The sequence below is a fragment of the Syzygium oleosum genome, unplaced genomic scaffold, assembly GCF_021117445.2.
Source record: "Syzygium oleosum isolate NSW1041296 unplaced genomic scaffold, Sole_v2.1 Sole_v2.52, whole genome shotgun sequence".
Classification (NCBI taxonomy): Eukaryota; Viridiplantae; Streptophyta; class Magnoliopsida; order Myrtales; family Myrtaceae; genus Syzygium; species Syzygium oleosum.
In genome coordinates, this window is record NW_026607536.1 from 729,164 (window position 1) to 745,432 (window position 16,269).

The 16,269-nt window shown below is 39.7% G+C and overlaps 2 protein-coding genes and 1 long non-coding RNA gene across 4 annotated transcripts; 2 read left to right on the top strand and 1 right to left on the bottom strand.

Annotated features, from left to right (window-relative positions):
- Window positions 1-2,013: 2,013 nt before the first annotated feature.
- Window positions 2,014-3,357, bottom strand: LOC130136843 (uncharacterized). Its single transcript, XR_008815564.1, has 2 exons — window positions 3,227-3,357; window positions 2,014-2,484 (listed from the first exon to the last, which is right to left on the bottom strand). It is a non-coding gene; the product is annotated as an uncharacterized LOC130136843 (long non-coding RNA).
- On the top strand, window positions 2,221-3,717 carry LOC115679728 (protein SODIUM POTASSIUM ROOT DEFECTIVE 3-like). The gene is made up of 3 exons (XM_030603404.2): window positions 2,221-2,511; window positions 2,764-2,839; window positions 3,289-3,717. Exons 1-3 carry the CDS (start codon window positions 2,221-2,223, stop codon window positions 3,411-3,413), a joined length of 492 nt encoding a protein of 163 aa, XP_030459264.2. The 3' UTR covers window positions 3,414-3,717.
- A 1,170-nt stretch (window positions 3,718-4,887) lies between these two features.
- On the top strand, window positions 4,888-12,833 carry LOC115679749 (sulfate transporter 1.3-like). Of its 2 annotated transcripts, none has more exons than XM_056307373.1 (15): window positions 4,888-5,494; window positions 5,594-5,686; window positions 7,566-7,921; window positions 8,013-8,061; window positions 8,155-8,362; window positions 8,505-8,679; window positions 8,776-8,841; window positions 8,930-9,043; window positions 9,154-9,270; window positions 10,469-10,595; window positions 10,681-10,967; window positions 11,052-11,242; window positions 11,445-11,530; window positions 11,627-11,703; window positions 12,360-12,833. In XM_056307373.1, the coding sequence occupies exons 3-15, from the start codon at window positions 7,589-7,591 to the stop codon at window positions 12,498-12,500; spliced, it is 1,971 nt and encodes a 656-aa protein (XP_056163348.1). In that variant the 5' UTR covers window positions 4,888-5,494; window positions 5,594-5,686; window positions 7,566-7,588; the 3' UTR covers window positions 12,501-12,833. The 2 variants fall into 2 exon arrangements, with proteins under 2 accessions (XP_056163348.1, XP_030459302.2); XM_030603442.2 differs by having other exon boundaries at window positions 5,617-5,686.
- The last annotated feature ends 3,436 nt before the right edge of the window (window positions 12,834-16,269 follow it).

A 16,269-nucleotide genomic window follows, 5' to 3' on the forward strand; every position in this document is an offset into this window, starting at 1 on the left:
TTTTCCTCCCCTTTAACACCAACTAGTGTTGGGGAATTATGTCATTTTTTTTTGCTTTTCCATCATTAAATGCAGGAGAATACCACTTGAAACATGGTTGTATCTAATTTGTGAGTTATTTACGCGTATGCCCTTTGATCCTTGCGCCTCCTTGACCTTTTCAGTTTTTGGCAGGGGCAAAATGGGTAAAGGGAAGCGAGACAAACATATGCTTCGGTTAAATATATAACCGACGATAACTAACCATCTTGCTATGTATAAACTGGTCCGGATTTTGTCCTTTCTCTCTCTCTCTCTCATCTGCATTGCCTAAGGATAGAAAAGCTCGTTCTTTTAAGACAAGGTTCAAGATACATAAGCCTATATGAAAAAGAGAATTGTACGTCTCTTGTGGACTTATTAGCTCAGGAAAAGACTCACATCAACGCAACGTGAGCATCTACGTAATTCGTTAATCTCTCGACATATACTATAAATACGTACTGTTTCTTGTTTATAAGTACTTGCTCAAGTGATCAGCTAAAGATATTGCTTGTTTTCCTTCGGAAATTACGGAAAATTGTTCAAAATTGACCAGATGGATTCCGGCTACCATATTTTGTTGGCTTGATTTATCTTTCTGTCATTTAAACTGCCGTTACAATGTATATGTTTGTGAGAGACCACTGTTTCTGGACTGACATGAATCCAAAGTTTCTTGCTAGCTACCGATTCATGAATGAAGTATCGTCCTGAATCTGGCCAAGTCACGAGGGCTTGATCAAAAGATTTCAAGAACAAGAACGCGACAAACGAGTATATATGCTAAGTTGCTGTTAGCTGGCTGTCAGAGCTCTCTAAGAAGAACCCTTTTCAATCTTAAACTCATTTATTGTACTGCAAAGTCTGTAAAAAAACACTGATACTGAACTGAACTTGGGCCTGCCTTGCCTCTGTACTTTTTTTGTTTGACCATCTCTTTAGCTTCTGAGCAACCACTTCCAACAGTAACAGACTGGTCAGCTATCACTATATAGTGTTGCTGTTGCATGCAAGGAAGGCCAAAAGGACTACTATTAAAGGCCTGTGGTCCACAAGAATATGTGGTCCTTTGAAAGGGAATTAGGAGAGAGTACCCACGTTTAAAAGAGCAGCTAGACCTGAAAAAAGTAGTTACTACACTACACTTGGGCTGGCCCCATTTCATATATACAACTTCTTTTCAAATTTGGTGTTGCCATTAACTACTGTATCTAACATCTTTGCAGGATGATAAATGACCAGGTTGAGTTTGATGTATTTCCTCTTTCCTCTTCATTCTGTCCTTTTCATTTTATTGATCACGCCGGTGTCATTCATTCTTATAATAAAAGCCTGATCTGATGCCGCCTCAAAATCTTGCTATAATAGTAATAGTTCAGGTTCAATAGCATTGTTATGTGAGAGAGGTAATGAAGATCACTACACCTGAACAAATTATTATTAACAATTAGTGTCTATGTGACAGCAGTTCTTTGATGTTGGCCTCTTTAAACTCTTGATTGCACTGCCTTCGTTGCTTGGCTGTAGGTTTGCTTGTTCTTGCTTCTACAAGTGATATCCTACTCTTTTCCTCATGTAGTATCAGCTACCATGCTAGGACTAGTGGGTGTGAGGTAAATTGAAGCAATCTAGATGTTTGATCATAAGTCTAGGTCAATTGAAGTAAGTAACCCAATTTATTTCTATAGGAAATGCGACAGATAAAGGCAGTGTTGAGATGCACGTGTGAGCTGTGTTAGAAAAGTCACATATCGGAGAATTGGTGTGATGTGGAGTAGTTAATATATCCTAGTTGGTCCACAACTGATTGGCTCAAACTTATGACTGAAGGTGAGCTCAACTAGATATGTTGATGGGTTCGGGCTCCCTCTTGGCAAAGGTTCTACTGCACGCATACAATTCAAGTAGTAGTTCCTCTCCAAGTCAAGCAGAGTTGAGTATGAAGGAAACAAGTATGTTCCTGAACATTAACACATGATGGGGACAGGATGGTTGTATACATTCAAACATAGGCATTGCAGTACTGATAAACTCTGACAATTGCCAGCCAATTCCTGTTAGCTAAGTCATTTAAGATGATATGTTTCTGTGAAACTCATAAGTAATAAAAGAAACCAAAGGTTTGGAATATCTGCAATTTCTCATTTATACTAACTCGCAACACACCTCAAACATCTCCTCTCATCCCTACCTAGAGAAATGAGGGGTTTCATGTGCCAGTCTGTGGAAGTAACTTCAGGATGCACCATACCTGATCCTCGGTCGGTCATTGTTCCTAGGAGAGTTCCAGATCAAGCTCTGGTGGATTCTACTTGTCTTTTAAACAAAGGCAGGTACTCGAGACTTGTTGAGGCTCAGAGCATTGGTGCAGCCACAAGCAAGAGTAGATCAGTTCTGGTGCATGCTGATAAAAGAGGACATAACGAGACCGCTTCTTCGAAAGCCATCCAGCAACCGTCTTCCCTGGATTCATCAGATAATGTATTCCGGGTCAGAATTGCTGCTCTTTCTTCTCTTTACATTTTTGTTATGGCTTATATGAAGAGGACACGCAATCGTGGTAGTGGGAGTCATCATTGCGTTGGGGAATAAAGAATTCTAACAATTAACTGCTGAACAAATTATGAACGTGAAACATTGAGAAACACTCTGACATACAGAGATGATCAGGAATGGAAGGATTTAGGTCATGTATCAAAATGAGTATCTCAAATGATCTAGATTTAGGACTTGTGGTTGCAGGTGGTTGTTATGAGGGTGTCTCTTCATTGTCAAGGCTGTGCGGGCAAAGTAAAGAAGCATCTGTCTAAGATGGAAGGTACTCATGCCGGCTCATTCCTGAGTTCACACAATGCGCACGCGCGCACACAGAGTCGTTCTCATTCATGGTCTTAAAAAGTGGTTGCCCAGAATAGTACTTTTGATGCTTCTCTAACCACACTTTTTATGAGCTAAACTGGTGCTCTTGGCACAATTACCATATCTAACTCAGATGCTATTTCCTTCATTGAGATTGACAGATTTATTGCTATATCATTGCACCATTAGGTTTTTAATCATACGAGACCAGTAACATGGTAGGCGAGATGTGTCATCAAGGGATCACAGTCAGTTGCATACTATCTTGGCATTAATAAATTAGACAATATCATGATCAAATCCAATCCCTACATCTCAACAATAGATATTCTTTTATATGCATTACTTTATGTTTAAACTGAAGTAATTTGAGTGATGAAAAACCATATGCTTCGACGTTGACTCCAGGAGTAACATCCTTCAGCATAGATCTGGAGACAAAGAGGGTGACCGTGAGGGGACATGTATCACCAGTCGGAGTCCTGGAGAGCATCTCAAAGGTGAAGAGAGCTGAGTTCTGGCCTCCTCCTTGAAGAATTGAAGAAACTGTCTTCTTTAACCTTCCTCTTGGAACTGTTTCAACCTGGTGGTCCATTCCATTAAGAAAAAGAGAAAATTGGCAAAAAGAAAGAAAAAAAGTTGAAGACTCTGATCATCCGAAATGGCCTCAGGTCAGACTGATAGTGATGTTGGGTGTTTTGACAGGAAGGCTTGGACCATTTGCTTTTTTCTTCTTTCTTGGGCTACTGTACTGTCCCTATTAGAGCCAAACGCATATGTTCTTGAGATTTTATGCTTAATGGTGCTAAATTATTGTGGCAAATTTGTATGTGATTTGCCTGCAATCCCCTCCAAGCTAACCCATCACTTTCCTAAAGCAAGACCACAGGAAAGTATAGAATGGCTACACCCGAAAACGACAATGAGCCCACCAATTGGGTTTTAGTCTATCACAAGATTAATAGATGGAATAGACATTCGTGATTTGAATAGACCTCCACTATTAGGATTTTGGTGTTTTTACGGTAGTCAACAGAAAAGGAGAGAAAAAGAAGATATATTCCTAGACGCTACTGGAATATGGACATGCATGTAGACCAAACGGATTTGTAAGGTGGTTATTGATTGCCCAAGTTTCCTTCTGACCTGACAATTGACATTGCTTGTGAAAGCCATTTCTTCTTTCTTGGTGCAATATATCCTTAACCTCTTTGCCAACTGCTAAATTTGGGGTTAATCTTAAGTGGAGAGGAAGCCTCCTCTTGCTGTCCCGGCATCACTGCCTCGTTCACAGGTTCAAAGTCTTCCAATGGAGGGCCCATAGGTTCCAGTTAACATGAACCCAATAGTCTCTGTGTTCATGCCATGCCATGATGGGGCCATGTTTGAAGTATTCTCTTCTTCCTTTTGTTGTCTTGGACTATGCAAGTGCTCATTGAAGACGTCGCCATTCTTATATATTAATAAATTCCAATCCAAGCTTCCTATATGTCATTTATAGGAAGCTTGGAATTAAAATAAAAGAATGCTTGCATGACAATCACCGCCTGAATACAGGGACTGAGAGAAAGAAAAGGTTTCATCTGTCATCTTGTACTTGTCATTTCACGCCTTCCGCAATGTTCGTTTATATTCTATTTCACTGGGAGTAATTGTGTATATAATATAAATAATTTCCCAATTAAGAATTCTTGTAAGAAAGCGAAACTTATTAGATGAGCTGGACAGTCCAAATAATCTCCTCCGCATAACTTGTCGATTTGGTATTCGCGGATCGAAGATTTATTTCTTCATGTGTTCACAAATGTCAAGTATCTGGAATTGGAAAAAAGGAGTTAAAAGAATGTTCTGTCAGCTTTCTTGATCGGGAGAAATTATCTGGTGAATCTGTTGGTACATACAACACACTCAATTCAGTCCGTTCTCCTTGATCAGACGTGGGTGGCTTTGCTTTGATCCGTCTAGAGAGGTCGACAGAGCCGGACACTGCTTGACTGCATAAGAAGCTATGAGGCAAGAATCTTGGATCTCCTATAAACTCTGGATAAACCAAATTGAGTCGAGGACCACTATATGCAGGGTCACTTTCCATAAATGAAGCGAAAGCCAAGCTCTGTTTAGCTGGCATAGTTTTTCGCCTTTCGCACATATTTCAGCAGTTCAACAGGCATTAGACAACAGACCCAAAAAAAAAAAAAAAACAAGCATTAGACCCAATTCCAGGGCATGCATGGCCTGAGGGATAACAGAGAAAGAAATTGAATTCAGGGCACGAATGCTCTCGCACGGTGAAGCAGCAGCAAGCTAACTGCTCATTGGTCAAACACATCGCGGAACTTGGAAGTGGATAAAGAGACGGATCAACAGCTGGTGCCAAATAATGCATGCAAATTATAGATATTATCGTGCAAGCAATCGCTCACGCACATCCCTTGACTGAGTCTTCCATTGTGAACGCATCCCTCATATCGGTGCCTATTCATTCTCTCGAAGAGACAGCAAAAAGAGAATTCCTAATGGCGTTGACAGAACTGGACGAGCGTGGGAATACTGATCGAAGTCGAACGATCATCTCTAATGTTTATCGTTAAGATATTCGTGCATCATCACAGAGGTGCACATCCTGCCCCTTCCTTACACAACAATTCAACGTTTTCAGATTCAATGAACCTGGATCGTTTCTTAGTCATCTACTCTGTGTCTTGATATCAAGTTCTGCATCGGTTTTATTATTAGAATAAAGAGCTCGCTGTATTCAGAGCTCAGAGCGGAAGCAGGTCTCGCCTCATCTGTGGCGCAAGAGACGGTCAGCTTCTGACTTTCTTCTTTTCTTTATCATTTGATTGCCTGTGGTTGTGGCTGTCGGTCACTCTCGGCTCTGAGTCTAGATCATTATTCTGCTGATATCTTTCTTGTTTAATGGGAATGTAACATCATTTTCTTTCAAAGGGGTGATGATTCTCTTTTGATTGTCTGATGAACCGCTATGGATGTTCTAAAAGCCAAAATACGGGGGGGTGGCGGAGAGTTCTAAAACATACTCGTGGGACGATGATTTTGATTCTTTAAATGGGTATTTTACTAGCAAAGTGAAAAGACTGGTTAAAAAGTCAATTTTCCAACTTTCTTTTTAGCGCCTCTTTTGGTGTTTCTTAAATTTTAAAATTTTCTTTTGGTTGATCAAGTGTACTTTTTTTACAGTGGTCAGAACTTGTTGGTGCTTCTAGTTTTCTGATGTTGTTAAGGTTGTAAAACTTCTTTTCTGTTCATGGATCCAATTTGTGGTCCATGAAAGTCATGTTGCTGTTTCCCTTTCGTTGATTCCTTTGTAAAGGGGAAAGGGAGATGAAGAGAATTCGGTTCGCTCAACTTGTCTATTTAAGAACACCAGACTGAAATAAGCCTTGCTCCCCCCGTTTAGCTATCGTTTAGGACAACACAAGCAGCATACATACGATGCTTATGCTTGTCCTTTCTTATTATGGAATGTACTACCAAGTACCATTTAAATGCTAGATGGTGTCAACTGAAGTGTATTGTACCATCACTTATCATCGTGGTTTATTATTATGATGGAAAATTTGATCTTTCTTTTCAATGAACTTGGAAAATGCAATGCTTCTAGGACTCTCGTTGCAGATAAAGCCAGCATAACAGCTACAGCTCCATTTGTGGATTGCTTTTGATTGCACCTTTTCTTTTCACGAGTCATGACCATGGTAGTTACCTCAGTAGTATTCCTTTTTATCACTGCAAAGTGGTTCTCGTCTTGGATCAAGTGAAGTTCGGTTTTGCCGTTTCAAATGTAGATGCACATCTTTCCCTTCCCTCCTATTTAATGCCCATGACTAAATAGTGATGAGCAATGACATAAAGGTTGATCTGAAGGAAATGAATTGTTGAAAATGTCTGAAAACCATCTTTCTTGCGAAGCCTAGCAGTTCATTGTCAATCTGCATAGGGCAAGATCTGGATAGTATAAAAGAATAGGTGGTTTCGGTTTGCGCAGAGAAAACAAAGCGTTAGCTGATTCACTAAATGATTGCAGGAGCTAAACTCAGAAGTCAGCAGAAAGGATAATGTCAGAGTCCAATATATTTATGTTCCTGCCAAAGAGCATGAAGTATATACAGCTAAAGTCAACTCTCTCATAGAGCACATAAACACCAAATTGATGTGATAACTAGTGGCTATCCAATTGCCTTGAGTCAACGCTTACAAATTTAATACAAGTTTCACAAGATTTAAGAAACCTTTTCATCATGAGACTGTTGCTTGATGAATTTAGATCGAACAGAGATGTGTATACATTCTCACGGTGGAAGGCTGGGGCTTACTGTCATCTTAAACATTTGACTTTAGATTATCCTGTACCTAATATAAAATACAGTTTCCAAACCATCTCTGCTACAGGTCCTCGTTCCTCTTGCAGTTCTTTTATCTCGTGAGTATCTTCATTTCCGTAGAGCTCATCTTAAGCTGATGGCCCGCTTTTTCCTTGATTCCATCAACATCTATGCCCGAATGTGATTAGATTCTACCTTAAGAAAAGAAACAGAGAATTTTATGACCCATCTGAAATAGGAAAATTAGATTTTTAAGCTCTTAACCAGTGCAGTGCTGAAATAAGCCAAGCATTAATATTCATCATTCTTACTACTTGTGTTTGCTTGTTTGCGATACAGCTTGTCTCTGTTCTCTTGACACGATGAGTCATCGTGTCAGCAGCAACCTTGGGGCACAAGAAACTGACATAACAAACGCAGCTTCGTTGCAATACCATTCAGAGGCACCGTATATCCACAAAGTGGGCATCCCTCCAAAGCAGAACCTTCTGCAGGAATTCACAGCCACAGTGAAGGAGACTTTCTTTGCAGATGACCCGCTTCGTCAGTTTAAAGATCAACCGCGGTCAAGGAAGTTCATTATTGGCATCCAGAGTGTTTTTCCCATTCTCGAATGGGGAAGACGCTACAACCTGACTAAGTTTAAGGGCGATCTGATCGCTGGACTTACCATAGCAAGCCTTTGCATTCCACAGGTAATAGTGACGGCAACTTTGAAGAGCTAGATAGATTTGCTCTTTGCACTCTATTTCCACTTCTTATGGTTTCTTCATCTTTGTAAACTAGGATATTGCGTATGCAAAGCTTGCAAATTTGGCTCCACAATATGGACTATGTAAGTTGTCTTCTTCTCTTTTCGTTAACCTAGTGTACTTGTTAGCTTAGTCATTTTCACTAGATAAATGATGTGTCCTCCATTGCACTACAGATAGCAGCTTTGTTCCCCCTCTTATATATGCCTTCATGGGTAGCTCGAGAGATATTGCCATAGGGCCAGTAGCTGTTGTTTCTCTCTTGCTTGGGACTCTTCTTCAGGACGAGATTGATCCAGTTAGTCATCCCCAAGAGTACAGACGCCTGGCATTCACGGCTACTTTCTTTGCTGGCATCACCGAAGTCATGCTTGGGTTCTTTAGGTATATCACCCCAGTCGGGATTATTTGACGTGCATTTCATTTCTTTTTCTTTTTGTTTTGGATGAGGCTGTTTATGACACGACTGACGAGTCAAGAGATTTTTTTTTACTCTCACTAATGGATACACTATTTTCATTTCTAGGCTGGGCTTCTTGATCGATTTCCTATCTCATGCCGCGGTTGTTGGCTTTATGGCCGGTGCTGCAATCACCATTGCTCTTCAACAGCTCAAGGGTCTGCTGGGCATAACAAACTTCACAAAGAAGACCGACATAGTGTCTGTTATGCGATCAGTTTGGAGTACGGTGGATCATGGGGTACGTCAAGAAATTCAACTACTCATTTTATCTACTACATAGAATAACTGGCTACATAGGTATTAAACTTACTCTATCGTACTACTGCTTTCTCAGTGGAATTGGCAGACGATAGTGATCGGAGTGACATTCTTGGCCTTCCTCCTTCTGGCCAAATACATAGTAAGAAGTCTGTCTTGTTCTTCATTATTAAATCCTGACTGGATCTCTTCCTAGCCATTTATCTCAATTTCATGGTCTATTACATCAGGGCAAAAAGAACAGGAAACTATTTTGGGTGGCTGCAATTGCCCCTCTGATCTCCGTTATCCTGTCCACTTTTTTTGTGTATATTACTCACGCTGACAAGCAGCATGTTGCAATTGTAAGAACGCTTCTCTGTGGTTTTGCTCTATTTCATTTGCATTTCATTTTAACTCGTTCAGTTGACCATAGCTGTTATATTAACCCTGCCATATACAATTTTGTCTGAAGGTGGGTGATATAAAAAAGGGTGTGAATCCATCTTCTGTGAAGAAAATCTTTTTCACTGGCACTTATCTTGCCAAGGGCTTTAAGATTGGCGTAGTTGCAGGCATGATTGCTTTGACGGTAAGAAACTTGTCCATATTTTTTGAGTATTGGAGTTGATGTAGCTAGCAAGGATCACCTAGAGGGGGGTGAATAGGTGATTTTAAACAATTTTGATCAATTTAAGCGGAAATGATTGACCACAGTTGAGTCTGAATAAAATTCAGATTCAAAACAGTTTATATAGACAGTGCTCTTGATGTACAGTAAGTAAAGTAAGAGATAAGGGATAGAAAAACTGCACACAAGTTTATAGTGGTTTGGCTTATCTCAAGCCTACGTCCACTCTCCCACACTGACAACCTACTGGCTGGATTTCACTATGTAATCAAGAGGAATTACAGATTCTGAGTGACAGCACTCTTGTGTATGATAGGACTCTCTATCTCACACAATCACTCTTACAAAGTATCCCTCAAGATCTTAATGTTTAGCTCAGAAAGACAAGAAAAAGGATCAGAGTATGCTCAGACTTTGGACTTGTTGATTATCGATTTCGTTCATACCTTCTGCTCCTCGTAGGTCTCCTTTTATACTCCTCCACTCCCAAACTAGCCGTTAGACAGTCTTCAAAGAATCATCTTCCAATCTTCATCTTGGACAGATTTGTATAAAATGGATTGAGTGGCCGTTGGTTGACAAAATCTGAATCCCGTTGATTCTGTTCGCCCATACAATCAGAATCTTGATTTTCATAAGTAGAGCTTTATCCGTTGTAATGCATACTTGTCATGATATTTGATTGTCAATCAATTTGATTAATATTGAGTCAATCAAAACTTTCTTATTTTGAAATCCATGCCAGATCACTAACTGTTGTGATTCGTTTTTAAATGAGTTTTGCTTCTGCTTCTGAAAAACTTCTGAGTCTGCATCTGCAAAACTTCTGCGTCTGAATAATTTCTGATTCTTGCTTTACATTCAGAACCTGAGTCTGCGTAGGTCTTCAGTAAAATCTGAGTCTCTCAAAATTAGAGTCTGAATGACTTTTATGGTAAAATATGAACTTTTAATTTTGAGTTTGAACTTTTAGTTCTGAAAACTTGTAAAGTCTGATATTTCCTTCTGAACTTCCAGAATATGTTAACCTGGAATGGAATGCATGTCAGATTCACAAGATAAATATAGAAAGTTTTGTCAGCTTCAAAATTCATTAGGAGTTTTCCTCAACTGGAGTTGTTATATGTGATTCTCTTTCCTAACTTAATGATATCTCTAGGAAGCCATTGCGATTGGACGGACATTTGCTACCATGAAGGACTATCAGATAGATGGAAATAAGGAAATGGTAGCACTAGGAATGATGAACGTGGTTGGTTCAATGACATCCTGTTACGTTGCTACTGGTATGAAAGGACAAGTACTGAATGCTACATCGTGAACTAGAATTCTTTTCAATGATATTCACCGGATCATTTGCGCTTTGTGCAGGGTCTTTCTCTCGTTCTGCTGTTAATTACATGGCTGGTTGCCATACAGCAGTCTCTAACATTGTCATGTCCTGCGTGGTGTTGTTAACCTTGGAACTCATCACGCCATTATTCCACTATACTCCAAATGCAATTCTCGCATCAATTATTATATCCGCAGTGGTTGGCCTAATTGATATTGAAGCAGCAATACTGATTTGGAAAATTGACAAGTTTGATTTTGTTGCTTGCATGGGAGCCTTCTTTGGTGTGGTTTTGGTCTCTGTTGAGATAGGCCTCTTAATTGCGGTAAGATTATCAGGAACTTTTGCTAGTCTTCAGATGATTTTCATTCTCCGTGTGGATTACTAAAGTAGGGCTTTCCTTTGGCAGGTTTCAATTTCATTTGCCAAAATACTCTTACAAGTAACAAGACCTCGCACAGCCATTCTTGGTAAGCTACCGAGGACGACTGTTTACAGGAATATTTTGCAATACCCAGAAGCAACAAAGGTTCCAGGAGTTCTGATTGTCAGAGTTGATTCAGCCATCTATTTTTCGAATTCAAACTATATCCGTGAAAGGTACTAGATAGGAGCAAGAGTGGAGGGCAAAATTGGCCCCTGTTTGTCCTTTCTAATTTATTCTTGGCCAACTTTGCCAAGAACTCCATGATTTCCATGATATAATATGCATAAATTAAGCCTAACCATGAATAGGTACAAGAGAATTCTGTGCCGGTGCCTTAGAGCAGGTATTTATATTGGTATGACTTGAATTTTTCAGGATATTGAGATGGCTTGGCGATGAAGATGAATATCTGAAGGAGAATCATCAACCAAGAATCCAGTACTTGATCGTGGAAATGTCTCGTAAGCTGTTTCTTGCACGACCAGCTTCGCTCTTTTTTATTTTTCCCGTGATCAATGCCCTTACAAGTATTTTGACATTATTATCTGTGCCTGCAGCCGTTACAGACATTGATACTAGTGGCATACATGCCCTTGAAGATTTGCACAAAAGCCTCCAGAAGAGGGATATTCAGGTAAGTTATGCTTAAAACGAATTGCTCCATGCTATTTTTATGACATTCTCCATGACGTCTCACCGACCATAAAGTCACTTGCTTCGCTAAGTAATGCTCCTCCAATTGAGATCAAACCTAAATATTTTCCTCTAGTGTCCATCTCACCTGCCCCGACCTGCAAAAACTATTTCTCACAAAAAATAAGGCTCGTTCGTTGGCGGAAGTCGGAAAATGTTTCGGGCGGAAGTTCCGTGGGCAGCGAAATCATTTTCGGCTTCTTCTTCTTCACTAAGTGCGCCGCCGCGTCGCCACGCGCGAAAAATTTTCGAAACTTTTCATATTGATCACGAACACGGAAAATTATGTTCGGAAAACATTTTCCAGGAAAATGAAAATTTTTCAAAGGAGAATATTTCGACGACGAGCTAAGTTATTTGAGCAAATAATTGCCTCAGTACAGGTATCTAGCTATATGTCTTTTACCCTCAACAGGTTCTTAATATTCTCATTGTCCAAGCAGTTTATCTTCACTCATGCTTAGACAAGCTAAAGTATTTGGCAGGATAGGCCCTATAAGCAGACAGGCTTTAGCTCATCTCTTGATCGCACTCCACTTGTACAGACTACCATCTATTTACATTTTACATGATTACTTTTTGCGTATTCTTCTGCAGCTTGTTCTTGCAAATCCAGGACCGGTGGTGATTGACAAGCTTCATGCGTCCAAGTTCATCGACTTGATTGGGGACGATAAGATCTTCCTTACTGTAGCAGACGCCGTTATGACCTGTGCTCCCAAGACGGAACAAGCCTAATCGTCCCTTTTCGCACGCTCCATAATTTCCGTAATTGTTCCGCTTGATGATCAAACAGTTCGGGCACTAACTGAGACTTATCTGGGTCTTGAAATGGTGTGTGTAGTGTGTCAGTAAAGAAATGAGAGCCAGTTGTGAATTTGTTTTGGTGGCAGGACGTGAAATGGGTGTGAATGCTGAGTGATATCATAAGCTTTTCTCTCTTGTGGGGCAATTGCAATGTCTGTAGATTTTGTCTTTAAATTGTTCTGGCATGTTTGTGTTCTTATTGACTCCTAAACGAAATGGGACAAATAAATGGAACGTGTGGTTCCTCTGTTGTTTTTTCTTTTATCCCAGTCTCTTTGTACTTACATTGTTCATTCAAGGATATCAAAGTGTCTGCAATAATCAATTCCAACGATGGGAAGATTCATTCATACAAACATAACATCTCCATAGACAACGACGAAGATAAGGATATACATTATGATCCCCCTAGAAAAACACAATTAGGGTGTGTTTGTTTTGGCGAAAGTGCTTTTCTGGAAAGTGTTTTATGGACTTTCATCTATTTGGTTCTCTGAAAATGATTTGGTTAATGGAAAATACTTTTCGGTCAACACAAATATCATGTTTTATTTTAGGAAAGTGAATTTCCTTATCTAAGAAGGTGAAAATACTTTCCGGAATTGTTCATCTTGAATTTGTTAATATTTTTTATTTTATTTTCTTTAATTATTTTATTTTATTTTCTTTTTCTTTTCTTTCTAAGAAGGAAAACATTCATGTATTTTCTTTTCTTAATACAAATAATTTAAAAATAACAATAATTTGAAATAATTAAAAAATAGAAATTTTTTTGATAATTTTCACCATTAGATTTTCCTCACCAAACAATGAAAATACTTTCCAAGTTTTTTTTAGGTTTTAGCCAAACATCGTCGAAAAATGAACTCATTTTCCTGGAAAATGATTTCCCAGAAAACATTTTCCAGAAACGGTACGTTTTCCATGAAACAAACGCACTCTTACGTTGCAGCGTCTTAGACATTTTCACTTTCATGGATCATGTGGATGGAGAGCTCCTTCTGCTAGAAAAATCCAGGCTCCCCCATAACTGTGCTCCCAAACTTTCGCTCGTAAAATTACCAATGGTCATTAACTTTCTCCTAGTTACCGGCAATATGGACTTTCTTACTTCGATAACATATACTATGAGAAATCATTTCATGCAATCAATTTCATTGCTGACTAGTATAAGATAGTCTCTTGCATTCTAAAGTCTCAATAAGTAGTGTCAACTAAGAAAATGAAGGAAAATCACAGAAAGTATGTGCTATGTAGCTTATAGCATGCTTTGAGAGGATGCGAAACCCTTTGGTTCACCGCTTTAGTTTGAGTGGAGCGGATGCAATAGCAAAATTTTGAAAGGTCAAAGTTTGATGACTAACCCTTGGTTCCTTTGCTCTAGTTGCTAGTTCAAACTTCATGATGCAGGTTCTTTACAATTTTAAGATAATAATAAATATAAAGTATCACGAAATACTATGTGATAATTTACCGAGAGAATTGGTAATCAAATTACTAAATAAACTTTGGTAACTAACTCAAATGAGAGTTGGTAGCCTAATATCATGTGATAATGTAATATGAGAAAAGTTGGTGAGTTACTCTAAAGATTGGTGATTTTTTAAAAGAGTTAGTAAATGTAAAGAGTTATTAACAAAGGACATAAGAATTGATGATACGATTGATAAAGTTAATAAATAAGAAAAGATATCGGTACGTGACTTGAATGAATTAAGGTAATTGCCAAAAATTAGTTGGTAGTTCAATCCGACAATAATCGATAAATCACTTTAATTTAGATTGATAATTTCATATACGAATTAGTAAATTCAAACCATTAGTAAGAGAGTACAATCAACGGTAGTAAACTTTATACGAAAAATTCCATATTTGCACACTACCAAGAAAAGTTGGCAATTTTGTAAAACTGTTAATTTACCAGCACGAAGAAAAATCCGTATGTTTTGATACGGAAGAATAGAATTCTGCCATTTATGGAATGCTGTTCGTGGTTATAAAGATACACATGAGGGCTTATAGACTTATGGTACGCACTAGACTAATCAGGGCACATTCAACTATCAACACAGAAAACGAAAGATAGTTTATTCATCATATGTACAGCTGGATTTCAGGAGCCAACCAACCAACAAACAAAACCATCAACAAAAGAAATTGCAATTTGATAAATAAATTAAGTTAGTGTAACCCGAATCACAAAAGAATAATTGAATCTGAATCGATGAATTGTCAAAGACGCGTCTTACATAATTATGAATAACCAGAGTGGCTAACAGCAAAAATAAATCATATACTTTCTTTTCCTTTCTTTTTTAATCCTTAATTTTGGTTGAACAAGTTTCTTAATCTCTCCGGAGGTTGTGAGCGCGTTTTCGCGCGGCCCACGACCCGTTCTTCTGAGCCATCCGATTGTTTGACCTCTTCTTCAGCTCAACGATCTGATCTTGCCGCCTACTCCTCATCATCTCCTGATCATTACTATCGACGACACTGCATGGCGATCTCCAACATACGGTCGAGCTCAGGCCCGGTTCGTAGTTATGCTCGTGGCGCGACATGGGGTCGGACAGCGTCTCGTAAGCCTCGTGAAGCCGGAGGAACATCCTCGTCGACTCTTCTTTCATCGATGGGTTGCGGCACGCGTCCAAGTGATACCAGAGCGCCAGTGTTCTGTACGCTTTCTTGATATCATAAGCGCTCGTGTTGTTAGGGTTCAGTGATAGCAGCTCGTAGTAGTTGGAGCCAGTTTCACGTGCCGACTTGGTATCTGATGATGATGATTTGCATGAGATGGTGATCCTGGGTCACGGCCTTTGTTTTGTGGAAAGAGAGAGAGCTGGGAGCTGAGAGGAGACGGGTTTTGTGGTAATTCCGGACAAGTTATATCTAGGTAGATAAGAAAAAACTGCAAACTTTTACTTCGAATTTCGAATCGAACTATGTCACGCCCCGAACACCATCGAGCTCACGACATCCCCTGCTCCGGCCGAAATGATGCGACGGAACGCGCCGACCCAACCCAAACATCGAGCCACATGCGGAAGCAAATAATAAAACCGGACAAATAATGACGACAACGGGGTAGAACAACAGAACAAAGCAACCACATATTCATACAACACCAAATATACATATATCATATTAAAGGCATAATTAACAAACTAGCATCCGAAATCACCGTCAACAAAATATCGGGGTCTGGTTAACTTAACTTCCCTATGGGTCAACCCGATTTACACAACCCCAAAAATCTTAAGGAAAAACCTAAGGATCGCCCTCCTCCGGTGCTGCCGAATCTCGGCTCGAATCTCGGAACTCACTGCGGCTCCAGGCACCAACAGTAGCTCCCGAACTTCCAAAAGAAAAGGCGCACTTCCGGGTTTAGGGCCGGGGTGCGAAAGTGGCGGTTATACAACCGTGAGACGAATCTCAATAAGTGTACAACCCCAAACCCCACGTAGGCATTCACGTACGCGCCGCGCACGAAAACACCCATAACACACAACGATCGGCCAAACTAACAATCATATGCGACCCTACGGAATACATCACGCACGTTCTCGCACGTTAGGCAATAATACACCAACACATCACAAGAAGGAATCACAGACGCGCTGCCTTAATTATAAGACGAAACCACTTGGGCACATCCCATACCGTGCCTAGCGGTTTCTACCCCATAATTAAGCATCACATC